The sequence below is a fragment of the Vipera berus genome, assembly GCF_964194415.1.
Source record: "Vipera berus genome assembly, chromosome: 5".
Lineage (NCBI taxonomy): Eukaryota > Metazoa > Chordata > Lepidosauria > Squamata > Viperidae > Vipera > Vipera berus.
In genome coordinates this window covers 73,133,547-73,147,716 of record NC_138207.1, presented here as the reverse complement: position 1 = coordinate 73,147,716, position 14,170 = coordinate 73,133,547, and the positions used below count along the sequence as shown (strand labels likewise).

At 45.7% G+C, this 14,170-nt stretch overlaps 1 protein-coding gene across 4 annotated transcripts in view; it reads right to left on the bottom strand.

Annotated features, from left to right (window-relative positions):
* Positions 1–1,097: 1,097 nt before the first annotated feature.
* EXOC6 (exocyst complex component 6) overlaps positions 1,098–14,170 on the bottom strand; it is a 128,101-nt gene continuing 115,028 nt past the window's right edge. For all 4 annotated transcript variants that reach the window (XM_081328202.1, XM_081328203.1, XM_081328204.1 and 1 more), the window contains 2 exons: positions 4,123–4,235; positions 1,098–2,009 (listed from right to left, as the gene is read on the bottom strand). In XM_081328202.1, the coding sequence (XP_081184328.1) occupies positions 1,877–2,009; positions 4,123–4,235 (246 nt within the window). In that variant the 3' untranslated portion in view covers positions 1,098–1,876. The remainder of the gene's footprint in view (positions 2,010–4,122; positions 4,236–14,170) is intronic.

The window sequence follows — 14,170 nt, the reverse complement described above, 5'->3', positions numbered from 1 at the left end:
TTAAAGAGGGGGGGGGGCGAGTGCAACTGGTACATGACATCACCACCACCCCGCGGGAGGGTCTCTGCGCCTCAGGGCTTCCACTTTGGAGCTGGGATCCAGTCCTTGGGCGCTCTAGCACGGGGGCTGCTGCATGGGTCAAGAGAGGAAAGCCGGGGGTCTTAATCGCAAAAGCTCGCTTCTCTCGCTCTTCACCATGGTTGCCACAGGCCTGGCTTGGCATATCTCCGAGGCGTAAAGTCCTCAGTCCGCCTGCCAGCAAGTCGGTTCGGAGAGGCTTTCGGCCAAGAACGTGCGCCACTCGGAAGCGTAAAGGCGTCACGGGAAGCCAAGTTCGCAACTGCGGCCCCGACCCACTCAACCGGAGAGAACAAGTAGCAACACCCACCAACTTGAACCGGGTATATAATCACCTTTGGGATGAATGGGAAAGTTGCTGACCTGACCCAACCCCCTCCCCTCAGCAAATCCCAATTGGCACCAGACATGGGACCCCTAAATCCAGTGGTGGCATCCAGCCAGTTCGGTAGAACTGGCAGCTAATTTTTTTTATTGCCCAGGTCCAAAATTGACTTCTGGAAGCGGCATCCACAGAGAGAACCGGTTGTTCACATGTTTGAATCCCACCACTGCCTAAATCTCTCATCTTTACACACGAAAAGGGCGTTGCCACTTCCCGGAAAGGGAGAAGAGCTCTGGATCCCTTGCGGAAGACAGAAGGATGCCGTCGGGCGGCTGGACCTCTGCGCCATCGGCCTCCACCGGAGAGCCCGAAGCCTCAGTTCCCCGGTTTGGAGCGTACTGACCCGCCGGGCAGTTGCTCCATCCCGTCCTTAAATCCCGCGGAGGAAAACTTATGGAAGGCAGCTTGCATCTGAGCTGCAGAGGAAAAGATGCTCTGGCTTCTCTTTGAAAGCGTCAGGCCAAGCGGATCTTCGCGGTTCTGGAAAGAGCCGCCAGCCACGCAGCACTGAGGGAAACGTAGGCGGCGGATAACCCGCAGGAGGAAAACATGCCCAGGTACCTTTGCCTGCAGCATGTGAACGGCGCATCCAGCGACATCCGGCTAAAGGAAGTTCTAGGTTTACGCGAGCGAGTTCAGCAGGACTGTCAAATAATTTAATCAGCGGCGAGGAACGGCAAGAAAGAGGACATTCTCTACAAGTCCCATAGTTATGGGCCATTCCCTTTAGGATACATTCGCTTGTCTTCCCAGCAAGGCCGCTCCCTGGCTGAAGGGGGGGCACCTGGACCCAGGAAACCTCCCTCCCCCAGCGCCCCACACCCAACGCTGGCCGATCCCCGGAGAAAAATCAAAGGGCGGGAAGCTGCTATCCAAAAGTCAAGTCTTTCGGACGCCATCGGGACCGAGTTCCAGTTAGGTAGCTTAAAGGGTACTACAAAATAGCTCCCCGCGTTTTGGCTCCCCCACCCGAAAAAAGGGAGAAATTCTGATGTCAGGATGACTTAAGGGTTACAACAAACAAATATAATGCGGAGGCAGGGAAGCAGAGGGGCAAGTAGGAAACGTCCGAGTCGAGAAAAATCGCTGTTTGGAAAACGGGACCTTGGAGCAGAAGACACTAAATGGCCTTTTGGGGACGCCGGGGAGGATGTTGAGGTCTTCTCCTAAAATCGTATTTACAATTAAGTACGGCAGGGACAGCCAATACAGGCAGAGAGGCCCGCTTCCCCTGGGCGAGGCTTGGCCGCCTTTTCAAGGGGTGCAATGCAGGGGAAGGAGCCCTTCCCTTCGGCCGGTCCCTTCCAGGGCCTCCTTCTCGTTCTCCGTCAAATCAGCGGCCCTTTCACCGGAACCAGCTTCGCGGGAACCCGGCTCGGCGGCGGGGTGGGGTGAGGTGGGGCGGGGCCGCTTTCACGGGTGCTGGGCGATGCAGTTGGCCAATCCCCGGAGCTGCCGCACCACCGTCTCGATGAGCTTCTGCTTGTCGCGGTCGTTCTTCCGGAACTGGGCAAAAAGGTGGTTCTTTTTGTTCACATCTTTTATCCTGAAAGGGAAGCCGAGAAAATGGAAGGTCAGGGAGCTACTTGGGAGAAGCCCGCACGGCGCCCAATCCACGAACTCCACGCTGGGGGTTCTTCAGGCCTCCACCAGAAAGCCTGGAAGCCCAGGAGCGGCTTCCAGGAAGGGCTTTGGGGGGGGGATGGTTGAAGGACAGGCCCGCAAAGATAAGCCAGTTCTCTCCTCGGAAAGAGAGTTCGGTGGGTTTTTTGTTTGGGGGGGGGAGGGAGTCAACAGGTCTCCACTATCTCGGAAGGCTTGAGCCCCTCTGTTTCTTGGGGAAAATAATTAGGACTTGGTAAAGGTAAAGGTAAAGGTTCCCCCGCACATGCGTGCTAGTCGTTTCCGACTCTAGGGGCCGGTGCTCATCTCCGTTTCAAAGCCGAAGAGCCAGCGCTTGTCCGAGGACGTCTCTGACTCAGCCTTCCATCCTTCCGAGGTAGGTAAAATGAGGACCCAGATTGTTGGGGGCAATTAAGCTGACTTTGTAATAATGCCGCTTGGGGTGTGTGTGAAAGCCCTAATAAGCAGGCATATACATAGAATGAAGGCTACTGCTAAGCTTGTAAGCCGCCCTGAGTCTTCGGAGAAGGGCGGGATATAAATGGAATTAAAATAAAATAAATAAATAAATAAAAATGTGGCCAGCATGACTAGACGCCAAAGGCGCACGGAACGCTGTTACCTTCCCACCGGAGTGGTCCCTATTTTTCTACTTGCATTTTTTACGTGCTTTCGAACTGCTAGGTTGGCAGAAGCTGGGACGAGTAACAGGCGCTCACTCTGTTAAGCGGCATCCAAACTGCCGACCTTCTGATCGACAAGCTCAGCGTCCTAACCCACTGAGCCACCGCGTCCCACCGTGTCCCTTTCAGCCACCGAGTCCCTTAGGATTTGGAGATGGCCCCAAATCGGCCTACGAGCCTCGGAAATGCCCTGAAACAGGCCAGTTCAATAGAGCAGCTATTTCTATCCGAAACTCACACGTTTACAATGCTGAGGAGGGAAACTGCAGTTCCAAGAAGCCCGCATGCAGCCCCCAGCAAAAAAAAAAGAAGAAAAAAAAGCCGAAGCGCAGGGCAAGGTCTCTTTAAGGAGCTGGACACCCCCCCCTGGCTCCATTACAAAGAACCATCCAAGGTTTGGCTCTTTCCACAAAAGCTTCCCAGCAGTTTTGAAGTGAATCCTGGGGAACCGATTCCAGATCAAAACGAATCGAAACAATGCTTACCCTCGGTGGACTCTGCCAAACGTCCCGGCGTGGCAAGCAGGAAGGGGAGGCGAGAAAGGGAGAGAAAGAGCGCAAACGACTTAGCAAACAGAGAAAAATACCTGTAGAAATTACCCGAGAAAGTTTGGAGAGAACATCGCAGCCACAAATCAGACCCTAACTCCCCCCCCCCCCACACACACACGCACGTTTATTATTCAGGTTTACCCAGCCAACTAAACTTTATTCGCTCGAGCTTCCTTTAATTTTTTTAAAGTTAAAAAAAAAACAACTAACCCGACAATTTGAGGAATAGCCGGGCCACCTTAGCCAGGTCTGGGAACCCGGCTTGTTTTAACCAGAAGGTCAACAATTTGCCGAGTCCGGATCCAACGGACTTCGAAACACAACTACCGATTGATTTGCTGATTGATCCACAGGGCGGCCGGGGGGGAGGGGAGGGGAGGGGGGGAGAGAAACCTAAAGGAATACTGGAGATAAGAAGAGATCAGCTGAAGAGCAAAAGCGCCGCGGAAAGGCGTCTGAGAAAGCCCGAACGAAGCGCGCTCTTCGGACGCCCAGCTCTGGGTCCTGTTTCAAAGACCGGGGTGGGGGTGGGGGTGGGGAAGATGGGTGTTTTCTTGTTTGCTGTTCCGGCAGATTCAGGTGCTCGGCCACCGCTCGGGCCGAAGGTGCAGACCCCGCAGTTCTAGGCTTCTGGAGGGAACGGCTGGCTCTTCTTGGGGGAAAACTTATCTTAGTGGTTTTTAAGCGGGACGTTTGGCGGCTGCTGGGAAGCGGAAAGGACAAACGGACCCGGAGGACGGTGTCTCCCCCGGAGCAGCCGCGGCTTTCCCGTTCAAGCCCGGTGTTCTCCGCGGCCACTTACTTCTCCAAGAGGGCCAAAGCCGTGCTGGGGTTGACGCGCAGGTACTTGGAGCCGGGTTGCCCGTAATCGGCCAGGTAAGTCGACCAGTCCCACACCATGAAGAGATCCAGGAGCTGCGGGAGACAAAGCGACAGAGAAGGATCAGGTCGGCGGCTTCGTCGGGACGAGCCTGCAACACCCCCTCTCCCAGCCCCGCCGCCCCCAACCGGCTTTTCCGTCCCTCCCTGCACTTTGCCAGACGGTCTATCCGAGACAGTCGGGAAAGCGCAGGGAAGAGAGATTCCCCGGGAGTCCCTTCATTTCAAACCCTTCTGGGTGTATCCGGGGACGCTTTTTCCCTGCTCCAAACATGCTTAATAAGGATGCATTAAAACTTAAGAACCCGATCCTGATGATGTAACGGCCGGACCAGATCTGCCTCCGGCCCCTCTCCCCCCCCCACCACCCCCAGCTCTCCTTCCCCCCCACCCCGCGCCACCAACCGCTCTTTCCCGGGTTCCGAATCTGCCACTGGAGCTGCCGTCAAATCCCGACGTAATCTCTTCAAAGCCGGGGGTGACTTCTGGCAGGGAAGCGGCAGCCCCGTCTCCAATTTGAAGTCCTAATCCCCGCTAAACCACTTAAACCCGACTTCCGAGCCGCGGCTCTCCCATTGTTTCAGGCTGTCGACCCCCCTGGCCTGCGACTTGGGCGCGGATCAGAGCCTCCACCGGCCTCCCCTCCGCCCCCACCCCCCGCCCCCGCCGGGCTCCCCGAAATCCCCATCCCGGCGGTTCCGGCGAGGTGGCTTGTTTTGACTTCGCCGCGAGCCGAGCCGAGCCGAGCCCGCTGGAGGAGGCGGCGGCCGGAACGCTCTCACGGGCCCCTTGATCCCGTAATTAAGGGGCTCGGCGCGCGATTTCCTCTCCGCCTTAATCCGAGGGAAGGAGCCGGGAACGGCGGCCAGAAGCGGCAGTTAAGCCAGCGCGATCCCGCCGCCTCGGGGGGGGGGGAGGGGGACACACACCTGACGCTTCCCGCCAGGGGCTTTGGCGGCGCTCCGGCTTGCCCGGAGAGATCGGATTTCCCGCGCGCGGCCTCCCACGCGGAGCAGCGCCTGAGCCGAAGCGAGCCGTTCCCACGCGGGGAGAGCGGAGGGCCGCGAAGGGAAGCGGGGAGGCAGCTGGGCCGTCTCGGCCCCGCCGCGCCGAAACTGACCCCTCCGAACCGAGGGAGGAGAGGGGGAAAGCGGCCTTTGGGATAAGATACTAAGGCAGGGGTCTTCAAACTGGGCCCTTTGATGACTTGTGGACTTCAACTCCCAGAATTCCTCAGCCAGCATGCCTGGCTGAGGAATTCTGGGAGTTGAAGTCCACAAGTCATCAAAGGGCCCAGTTTGAAGACCCCGGTACTAAGGGCTCTTCATCAGTCCTGCCCGGAGTTAATCGCCACAGATGCTCCATTTCCCTAGACGTGAAGGAGGAGGATCACGATTTTTATTATAAGTTTTCTTTCCCCCCCCCTCCGAAAAAGACCAACAGGGAGGCGTGTCAAAAAATATAAAAATAAAAATAAAAATAAATGGCAGACACGATGTGATCGAAGCTCCACCCATCTTTGATGGGCATTGGCCACAGAAAGCACACAACACATTTAAAACAAAAACAACAACAACAAAAGACATTATATTTCTGTTACTCAGTGTGGATCTACTGGCCAACTCACTAGGTTTGTATCCATCTCGGTGTGGTTTTTCTGAATTGCTAGTTAAGCAACTCCCTACTCAATTGTCTCTCCTGTAGCTGGGAAAGACGGAGCTTGTGGGAGGCGCTTTAATTAAAATTTCAATGCTGCCGAGAAAAGGTAGCATTAAAACACTGATTAGAATTATTTAACTTTTATACTTAAATCCTTTTTACGTGGGAGGAGTAAGCTGGCACGGAACAGGTGTCACTAAATCAATAAGGAGAATGTGGCAAACCTACAGCCTAGGCCAGGGGTAGGCAACCATGGCTCTTTTATGACTCGTGGACGTCAACTCCCAGAGCCAGTCAGGAATTCTGGGAGTTGACGTCTACGAGTCATACAAGAGCCAAGGTTGCCTACCCCGGACCTGGATGTTGTTTTAAGATGACATTGAGTTTCTTTGTCAATAAAAACTTTCATTCATTTGTCCCTTTCATATCTTCAATGCAAGGGGATTAACCGGCCTCAAAGGTTTGTTAGGGTGGAAAAACTGGATCACGATGTGTGCTTCCTGTGAGCTCCTGGTGGAAAGATGGGATATAAATCTAATAATGAATATAAAACATCAGCACAGTAAAAGTAAGATTTTTTTTTACTGAAAAGACCCCATAAACCTAACGTTCCAGTGCTTGTACCTTTGTACAATCTGTCTGAATTTAAGTCACTGGGAGCTAGCTCCTTCTTGCTCATATTATGCTTAAGAAACAGGGATTTTTTTTTACATTGTGATGATGCTGAACTTTCTTATTTAAAATTAAATGAGGAAAGGATGACATGGCCCCCAGAATAAATCCTTGTGCACCTCTGAACATATAATAATAATAATAATAATAATAATAATAATAATAATAATAATAATAATAATAATAATAATAATAATAATAATAATAATAATAAAAATCATTTCTGCTAGGTGAACAAATGCGACAGATTGGAACCACATTTTCCCTCCCCATTTTCCCCCCTTTGTGGCACTTTTCTAAGTGCCCCAAGACAAGCCCACCTTTGCACCACCACCTTCAAAGCCCCAAGGAGAAATCTAAACTGGCTGGAATGACCCAGGCCTTAATCCCCTTCTGTGGGATTCCCTCGCTATAGCACACACTGTGGGTGGGGGTGGGGGAACAAAAAGGGAAGCTGTCACCAGCGTGAGATGCAGTGTTTGCTTTCTCTCTTTGTGGCTCACTATGGCTTGTGGTTCAGGGGCTCTGACCGCCAGTCTGCTTCTGGGCCCAATGCGGTAGTAGGCTACTGGAGTTGCTGCCTTTCCAGATAGAATTCCCATAATTAAAGCTCAGCTTCAAAAGCATTTTCAATAAGCAAACAAGGGGACCCAGGAATGGGCTTCTCCAATGTGATTTCTACAATCTTCTCTATTTTTTTTCCCCATTTCTGTCCTACTGGGATGTTTTTAAGGTTACAATAAGGGACGCGGTGGCTCAGTGGGTTAGGATGCTGAGCTTGTTGATCAGAAGATCGGCAGTTTGGCGGGTCGAATCCCGAGTGAGCAGAGTGAGCGCCTGTTACTCGTCCCAGCTTCTGCCAACCTAGCAGTTCGAAAGCACATAAAAATGCAAGTAGAAAAATAGGGACCACTACGGTGGGAAGGTAACAGCGTTCCGTGCGCCTTTGGCATCTAGTCATGCTGGCCACATGACCACGGAGACGTCCTCGGACAAGCGCTGGCTCTTTGGCTTTGAAACGGAGATCAGCACCGGCCCCTAGAGTCGGAAACGACTAGCACGCATGTGCGGGGGAACCTTTACCTTTACCTTAAGGTTACAATGCCACATGCACTTCTCTGAAAATAAGACCCTCTGAACTGTCTGGCAAGTACTTTTGAACTGAAACATTTAGGAATGCCCTGTTTTACATTTCAAGACCATCCTGGAAGGCTTTTCTGATTCAGACACTAACACAAACAATTCGTTAACACATCAACCGTGCGTGCTTGGGTACAAGCAGGCCTCATCCGACTGAACAAAGCTTCCTTCCAGGTAAGCAAGTAAAAAATTGTAGCCAGAAAAAGTTAGTAATACAGTCATAACCTATTGATATACCACTGACACTTTGTCTAAATAATTCAACAACGTTTTTCAAAACATGCTACAGTACTGTGCTTAAGCCATGAATAACAGTATTTGCTCTTGGCCCTGGGGAGACACCAGCTCTAGTTGACCACAACAGCTCACCAAGTCTATTTGGGGCAGTCATTCTCTGTCAGTCTAGCCTACTTCACAGGGTGATTCTAGGCTGAATGTGGGAGGAACATTGCGTATGCTACCTGGAGTTCCTGAATAAAAGGCTGAACAGAAATCCAAAAAATGAAGAATAAATGAAAACCTGAAGCCTAAATCCTCAATGTAAGCCTAGGGGAGAAGCTTAAACGGGGAAGTGCTGCAACTGTCAATGGTGTGACTGTCAATAACTCTCAACAGGAGTAGGCTGACTAGCTAATAAGATTTCAGCAAAATGCAGTTCTACCACAATTGTGTAAGCCGTTCATAGGTAATCAACTTTTCTATTGCAGTATTTCTTTTTGACTTTGCCAAATCTGTACCTAATAACTGGGCATGCAGCTGCAAAATAAAATATTTAACCAAGATTGATTAATGTCATGGGTTTCTGTAATTAGCATTTTTCAAATAGATCGGTTAATTGTCACTGATGAATGGAAGGCTTCAAGCTAGCAAAATATCTTTGGCTTCTCATTTATACAAAGCGGCATGCTACAGGCATTCAAAGATCTCAAAACCAAATAAAGATACTGGTCAACCTCTTAAACCCAAAAACTTCATGAGTTTTCCATTTTTTTCATAACTTCTACATTAAAATATCTACAAGATTTCTATACATCATCTTATAAAGCAATATATATTCTCCAGATGTATCTTTTTTCTGGTATTTATTGTTTTCCAATTATTATTTATTAAATGAAGGAAATAATATTAAATAATAGGAAAAAGTAAGAAAAAATAGGAAAACAAGTTGTAAATAAAGAGGTTTACAGGCATTCTAAAATTTATAAGGAAAGTTTTCCAACTGACACTGATATATATATTTTATATGAACATTGAAATAAGTAACATAAATTACTATTAAAATCAGATTATTGTTCAATTAACTTGCAGTTGTAACCAACAAGGTTCAGTTTTTAAATTATAAAATGAGAAAAGCAGAAAACATTAAGTTTTATCTAATCTCAAAAAATAAATAAATTTAGCAGATCAGAAAAAAGGAAAAGAAAAAATAATAATGTTATAGTCTTATGTTAAGAGAAAATCAAACTTTGGATGAGGAACACCTTTGTAGGATTCCATTAATGTTCCATTGTTGCATACGAATTATTTTGTTCAAATTCTATATCCATTTGATCTTGTAATGCGTAACTTGTTCATTTTCTGAACTGTATTACAATGTATAGGTACATTCCAATAAATAATCGGAATCTTGGGCAACAAATTCAGTCAAATTTCCTTGTTTTTTGTTATTACTTTAGGACTATATTGCTTATTTGTAGATTTGGAAACCAGTGTGATACACTGACTATGGTGTTTAAAGTATCTTGAAGGTCATTGTTTTATTAATAATTCCTATATTTGATATGAATGACTACCCCTCTACTGGTATTTTTTTTCTGGACACTCTCCTTCATAAATAAATATCAGAATAAGAGGTGATAAATGTAGTCTAATTCTTTTTCAGTATTTATCCCTTAGTTTAAAAATGCTAATTAGTGAATAAGTTGAATTCCTGAAAGTCCTGCCCTTTCCACAGAAGCAATTCAACCAAAAGATTAAGTCACATTTGAACTTGTGCCAATCCCTGCACTAAACTGGAAAGTGTTAGCACTGAGACAGTGGAGCTGGTTATTTAAAGTAATGATGAATTGCACTAACTTCTTTACCTCCCCTCCCAGTTATACCCAGTTGGGAGAACTGGGGAGAAGTTCTAAGGAAAGATAATCAGTCTTTCATGAAAGGACTTGAAAGGATGGTATACATCCTTCTAAGAATATCCTAGAAAACATCAAATAATCCTATTGAATTAACAATGAAAGCTCAAAAAATACCATTAGCAATCAACAAATTTGCTAGTTGGCAAGGGAACAATTTTCAAATTATTCAGTTATTGGCATGATGCTGTATTGATCTCAGATTTACAAAAACTTATCAATCCCTAAAAAGGATAAACAAAATTCTTAAAATCAATAGCAGGCAGATATGCTTTACTCAGCTTCTAATGCCATCACCAGAAGAGAGCAAGGCTGCATCTCATTTGAAGCCTGGACAAGATTATGTCAGCTAAGATTCTGGGCAAAACAAATCATTTGGGGAACCTCACTGATACATCTCATTCCTCACTGAGTCTGATCTGAAAAAACTGTCAATCCCAGCCCTGCTTGCTTTGAGCCTAGAAAAAAAAAAGCCTTGGTAGAATTTAAGCAAAGGGTATGGATTTAGACGTTCAAGTAGACAGAGCCAAATTTTCCCATGTCCCTTTGGATGAATTGCTCCCCACTCCCCTTGAACCTGCTCAATTACCTCTGTAAGATTCTGGTCCATGAGTCATAAAAGAGCCAAGGTTGCCTACCCCTGCCCTAATCCATAGGGATGCTCTCCTTATTAGGGTGACAGCTGATCGATATGCCAAACTCTGAGTATGTACTTGCTCAAGTACACAGATTGAGTCTCTTTCCCATAATCTTCTAAAGTGCCCACAGTGTTGTCACTGGCAATCGGAGCTAATGCACCCCTTTGAGACTGACAGACTCCACACATGAAGAGGAGACTGAGATATTCTTAGTAAACGACCATTTACCCAGGAGTTTCGAAGACAGTAGCAAAATTTTTATCTATAGCCTTATTTTATACAAACCACTTGGCACCAACAATGAACTGCTAATTTTATAGGCTTCCTCTTATATATGTATGTATTAATATGAGGCCTTTGAACTATGGTGCTGGAGAAGAATCCTGCAAGTCCCTTGGACTGCAAGGTGATCAACCCTGACTGCTCTTTAGAAGGCCAGATCCTGAAGCTAAAACTCAAATACTTTGGCCATCTAATGAGAAGGAAGGACTCACTGGAGAAGAGCCTAATGCTGGGAAAGATTGAGGGCAATAGAAGAAGGGGACGACAGAGAATGAGGTGGCTGGATGGAGTCACTGAAGCAGTAGGCGTGAGCTTAAATGGACTCCAGAAGATTGTAGAGGACAGGAAGGCCTGGAGGAACGTTGTCCATAGGGTCACAATGGGTCGGACACGACTTCGCAGCTAACAACAAAAATATGATGTAAGTATTAATTGTGTGCTATAGTCTAGATTTTGTGACACAGTCTGGGACTGTAAATAGATACATTCTGCTACCAAAAAATGATAAAGAAAATATTAGAATGCATGATTCAGAAAGAAAAGTACAACATTAAAGTACAGTTAGTCCTTGACTTACCAGCACAATTGAGCCCAAAATTTTTGTTGTTAAATGAGACATTTGTTAACTGGGTTTTGCCCCATTTTACGACCTTTCTTGTCACAATCGTTATGTGAATCACTGCAGTTGATAAGTTAGCAACACATTTTTTAAGTGAGTCTAGCTTTCCCATTGCTTGTCAAAAGGTTGCAAAAAGTGATCACATGAACTTGGGAAACAGCAAAAGTTCATAAGTATGAATCAACTGCCAAGCATCTGAATTTTGATCACATGATCATGGGGACGCTACAAAGGTTGTGTGAAAAATCGTCATAAGTCACTTTTTTCCAGTGACATTGTAACTTTGAACAGTCATTAAATGAACTGTTGTTAAGTTGAGGACTACTTGTATTTTGCTCATGTCAGAAAAAAAAGAGGCCGATATGAAGAACCCTTACGTTCCTAGTAATCTAGAAAAAAATTCAAGGAGTAGACAAGAGAGGGGGCCTACCTCTTGAAGAGGCTTGTAGAGTCATTACTGTACTGAAATGAAAGCAAATCTATCTTAAACTGTCTGTGTACGTGTGTGCTTCCTGAAATTCAAGGAATCTTACTCCCTTGTTTAAGATTGCTGCAACAGATTCAGAATACAAATTCATATCCTCCTCACTGCAATCACATACAAAAAAAATTGATGCCTCTCATGGCTGCATATGCTGTATTTCATAAGCAAATTGGCACTTGCTTATTTTGCGTAATGGATGTTGTTTGTGCTGGTAATGGAAAGAAGAAGGCACTATGAAAGGCATCCAAGCCTGCTGGAGGTCCTGCTTCTCACATACAGCTGCAGAATCAGTCTTGAGCAAGAGAGAAGAAGCTGCTTTTAAAAAGGAAAAAAGTGTTTGTGTGGGGGGAATCAAGATGGCGACTTTAGCAGTCAATGTTCCCCTCTTCATTTATGCAGAATGACCAAATGCACAAGGTCTGTAGCACAGAGAAGCAACACAACCACTTAAGTGTCAGCCACTGTGCCCCCTCTCTGACACCCAGAAGAAAGGGAAATGTTAGTATCAGCAGAGACATCATCAGAGCCAGATCAGTGCAGAGGAGACAAAGAACAATATTTCGTGCACCCTCTGATAAATTCTACAACTAGCTGATTACCCTACAATTAATTCCCAAGCATTTATTTCTTTAAAAAAAATGCCATAGAAGCCAGCTTTAAATGCAGCACAGAACCAACTCCTAATCTTACCCATTTATAAGTTCTTCTCCCCTCCTGAGGACAGCAGAGCTATAACAGGTTCAGGGATTATGTTGGGACAACCATCTTGAGAAAGATGGAGCAGGGACAGCAGTAAAGCGCAGCAATGTTTCTTTGGGCCTCTGTGCAATGCCACTTCCTTTTTCACTCACCGCTGCAGTTTTGCAAGGTAGCAATGGCCTTATAGATGGACAAGAGTCACCTGCTATAAGTAAGTCATCGGTATCATAATTTGACACTTTGCAGATCTTCCCTCAATGTCACAACTAATTTGCTAGGAGGGAAGGCTGGCAAACAGTATCATTCAAGAAAGAAAGAACAGATGTTCCAAGAAGCATCAAATGAATTTTCTACAGGTCAGTATGAAACATTTTCCCATTTGTTTAGTCTATGCCTCTATTCTCTTTATAACTTCACTGGAGCTTAACTTTACTTATTTAGCATTAACATAACTATTTTACATTTTCGTAATTTCTGTTTGCAGTGGATTGTAAAGATAAAAATAATACCCTTCTCCTCCTACCTTTTTTTCTCTAGGACCAAGCCAGTATACGTAACACTTCCACTTCCAATTTTATACTCAGAAAACTTTTATGAAGTGGGTTGCGCAGAGAGACAGTGACTAACCCAAAGTCAGCCTGTGAGCTTAACCACAGCCAACTTGTAAATTTAATTTCAATTCATGTATGTTAAATAAATATTAAATGTCTCTATGTGAATATTTATTCATTTCTTATTCAAGTTACATCTTCCTAGATTTTGGAATTAATAGTAATAAAAAATATACAAAAAGCTTGATTTCTAGGTCTAGTAAATTTAGCTAATAAAACATGTCATCAATGAACATTGTAATGAAATGTTTTGGATTAAAAAACAATGCTGAATTACTGACACTTGTTACCTTGTGCACAACAGGAAAAAAGAGACTTCAGAAAAAGTTCAGAGATATGTAGGGTCTCAAGAGAGATACCATGACAACTTGCTGCCTGTACTCCTGGCGTGGAGGAAGTCAACACTACCACACATGTACTATTACTCTACAGTAGACCTTTAGTTTTCTTTTTCTATAAACAATTCCAGGGCAGTCAGATAATTATTTTGTACTTAATAGCCTAATAGCTGCTAAAAGCTTGCAGGTCCTCTATAATGTAGGTAAGTTTTGTTCCTTTGATTGAAGATACCTCCTAAAGACTGAATTCCACTCATGCTTGTCTTTGTATCTTTGTCTACTGGTTTTCCTTACTTATGGCCAAAATAAAATTCCATTCCATCCCACCCCATCCCATCTTGTACTGTCCCATCCCATCGTATCCTGACCCTTCCCATGGTTGTCCTTGAGAGGCTTTCATACAAGGCAGTTGATAAAAATGGTCATGGATAGTATGTTTTATGGGATACAATTATTGATAAAAAAAAATTCACTCTTCTCACGTCTGATCTGGGCTGATGTTTACCGTACAAACTATTTTTATCAATTATTGCTCAACAGGGAACAGATTTGCTGCATTTACAGTAAGTGGCAAGCTCTGTTGACAAATATTCTGGATGGATGTCAGATAAATTTAAGATTGCAAAAGGATTAGTATCTGAGAATTTGAAATACTGTAATTACAAATTCAGGAGTATATTTTCTTTCCGATATTATA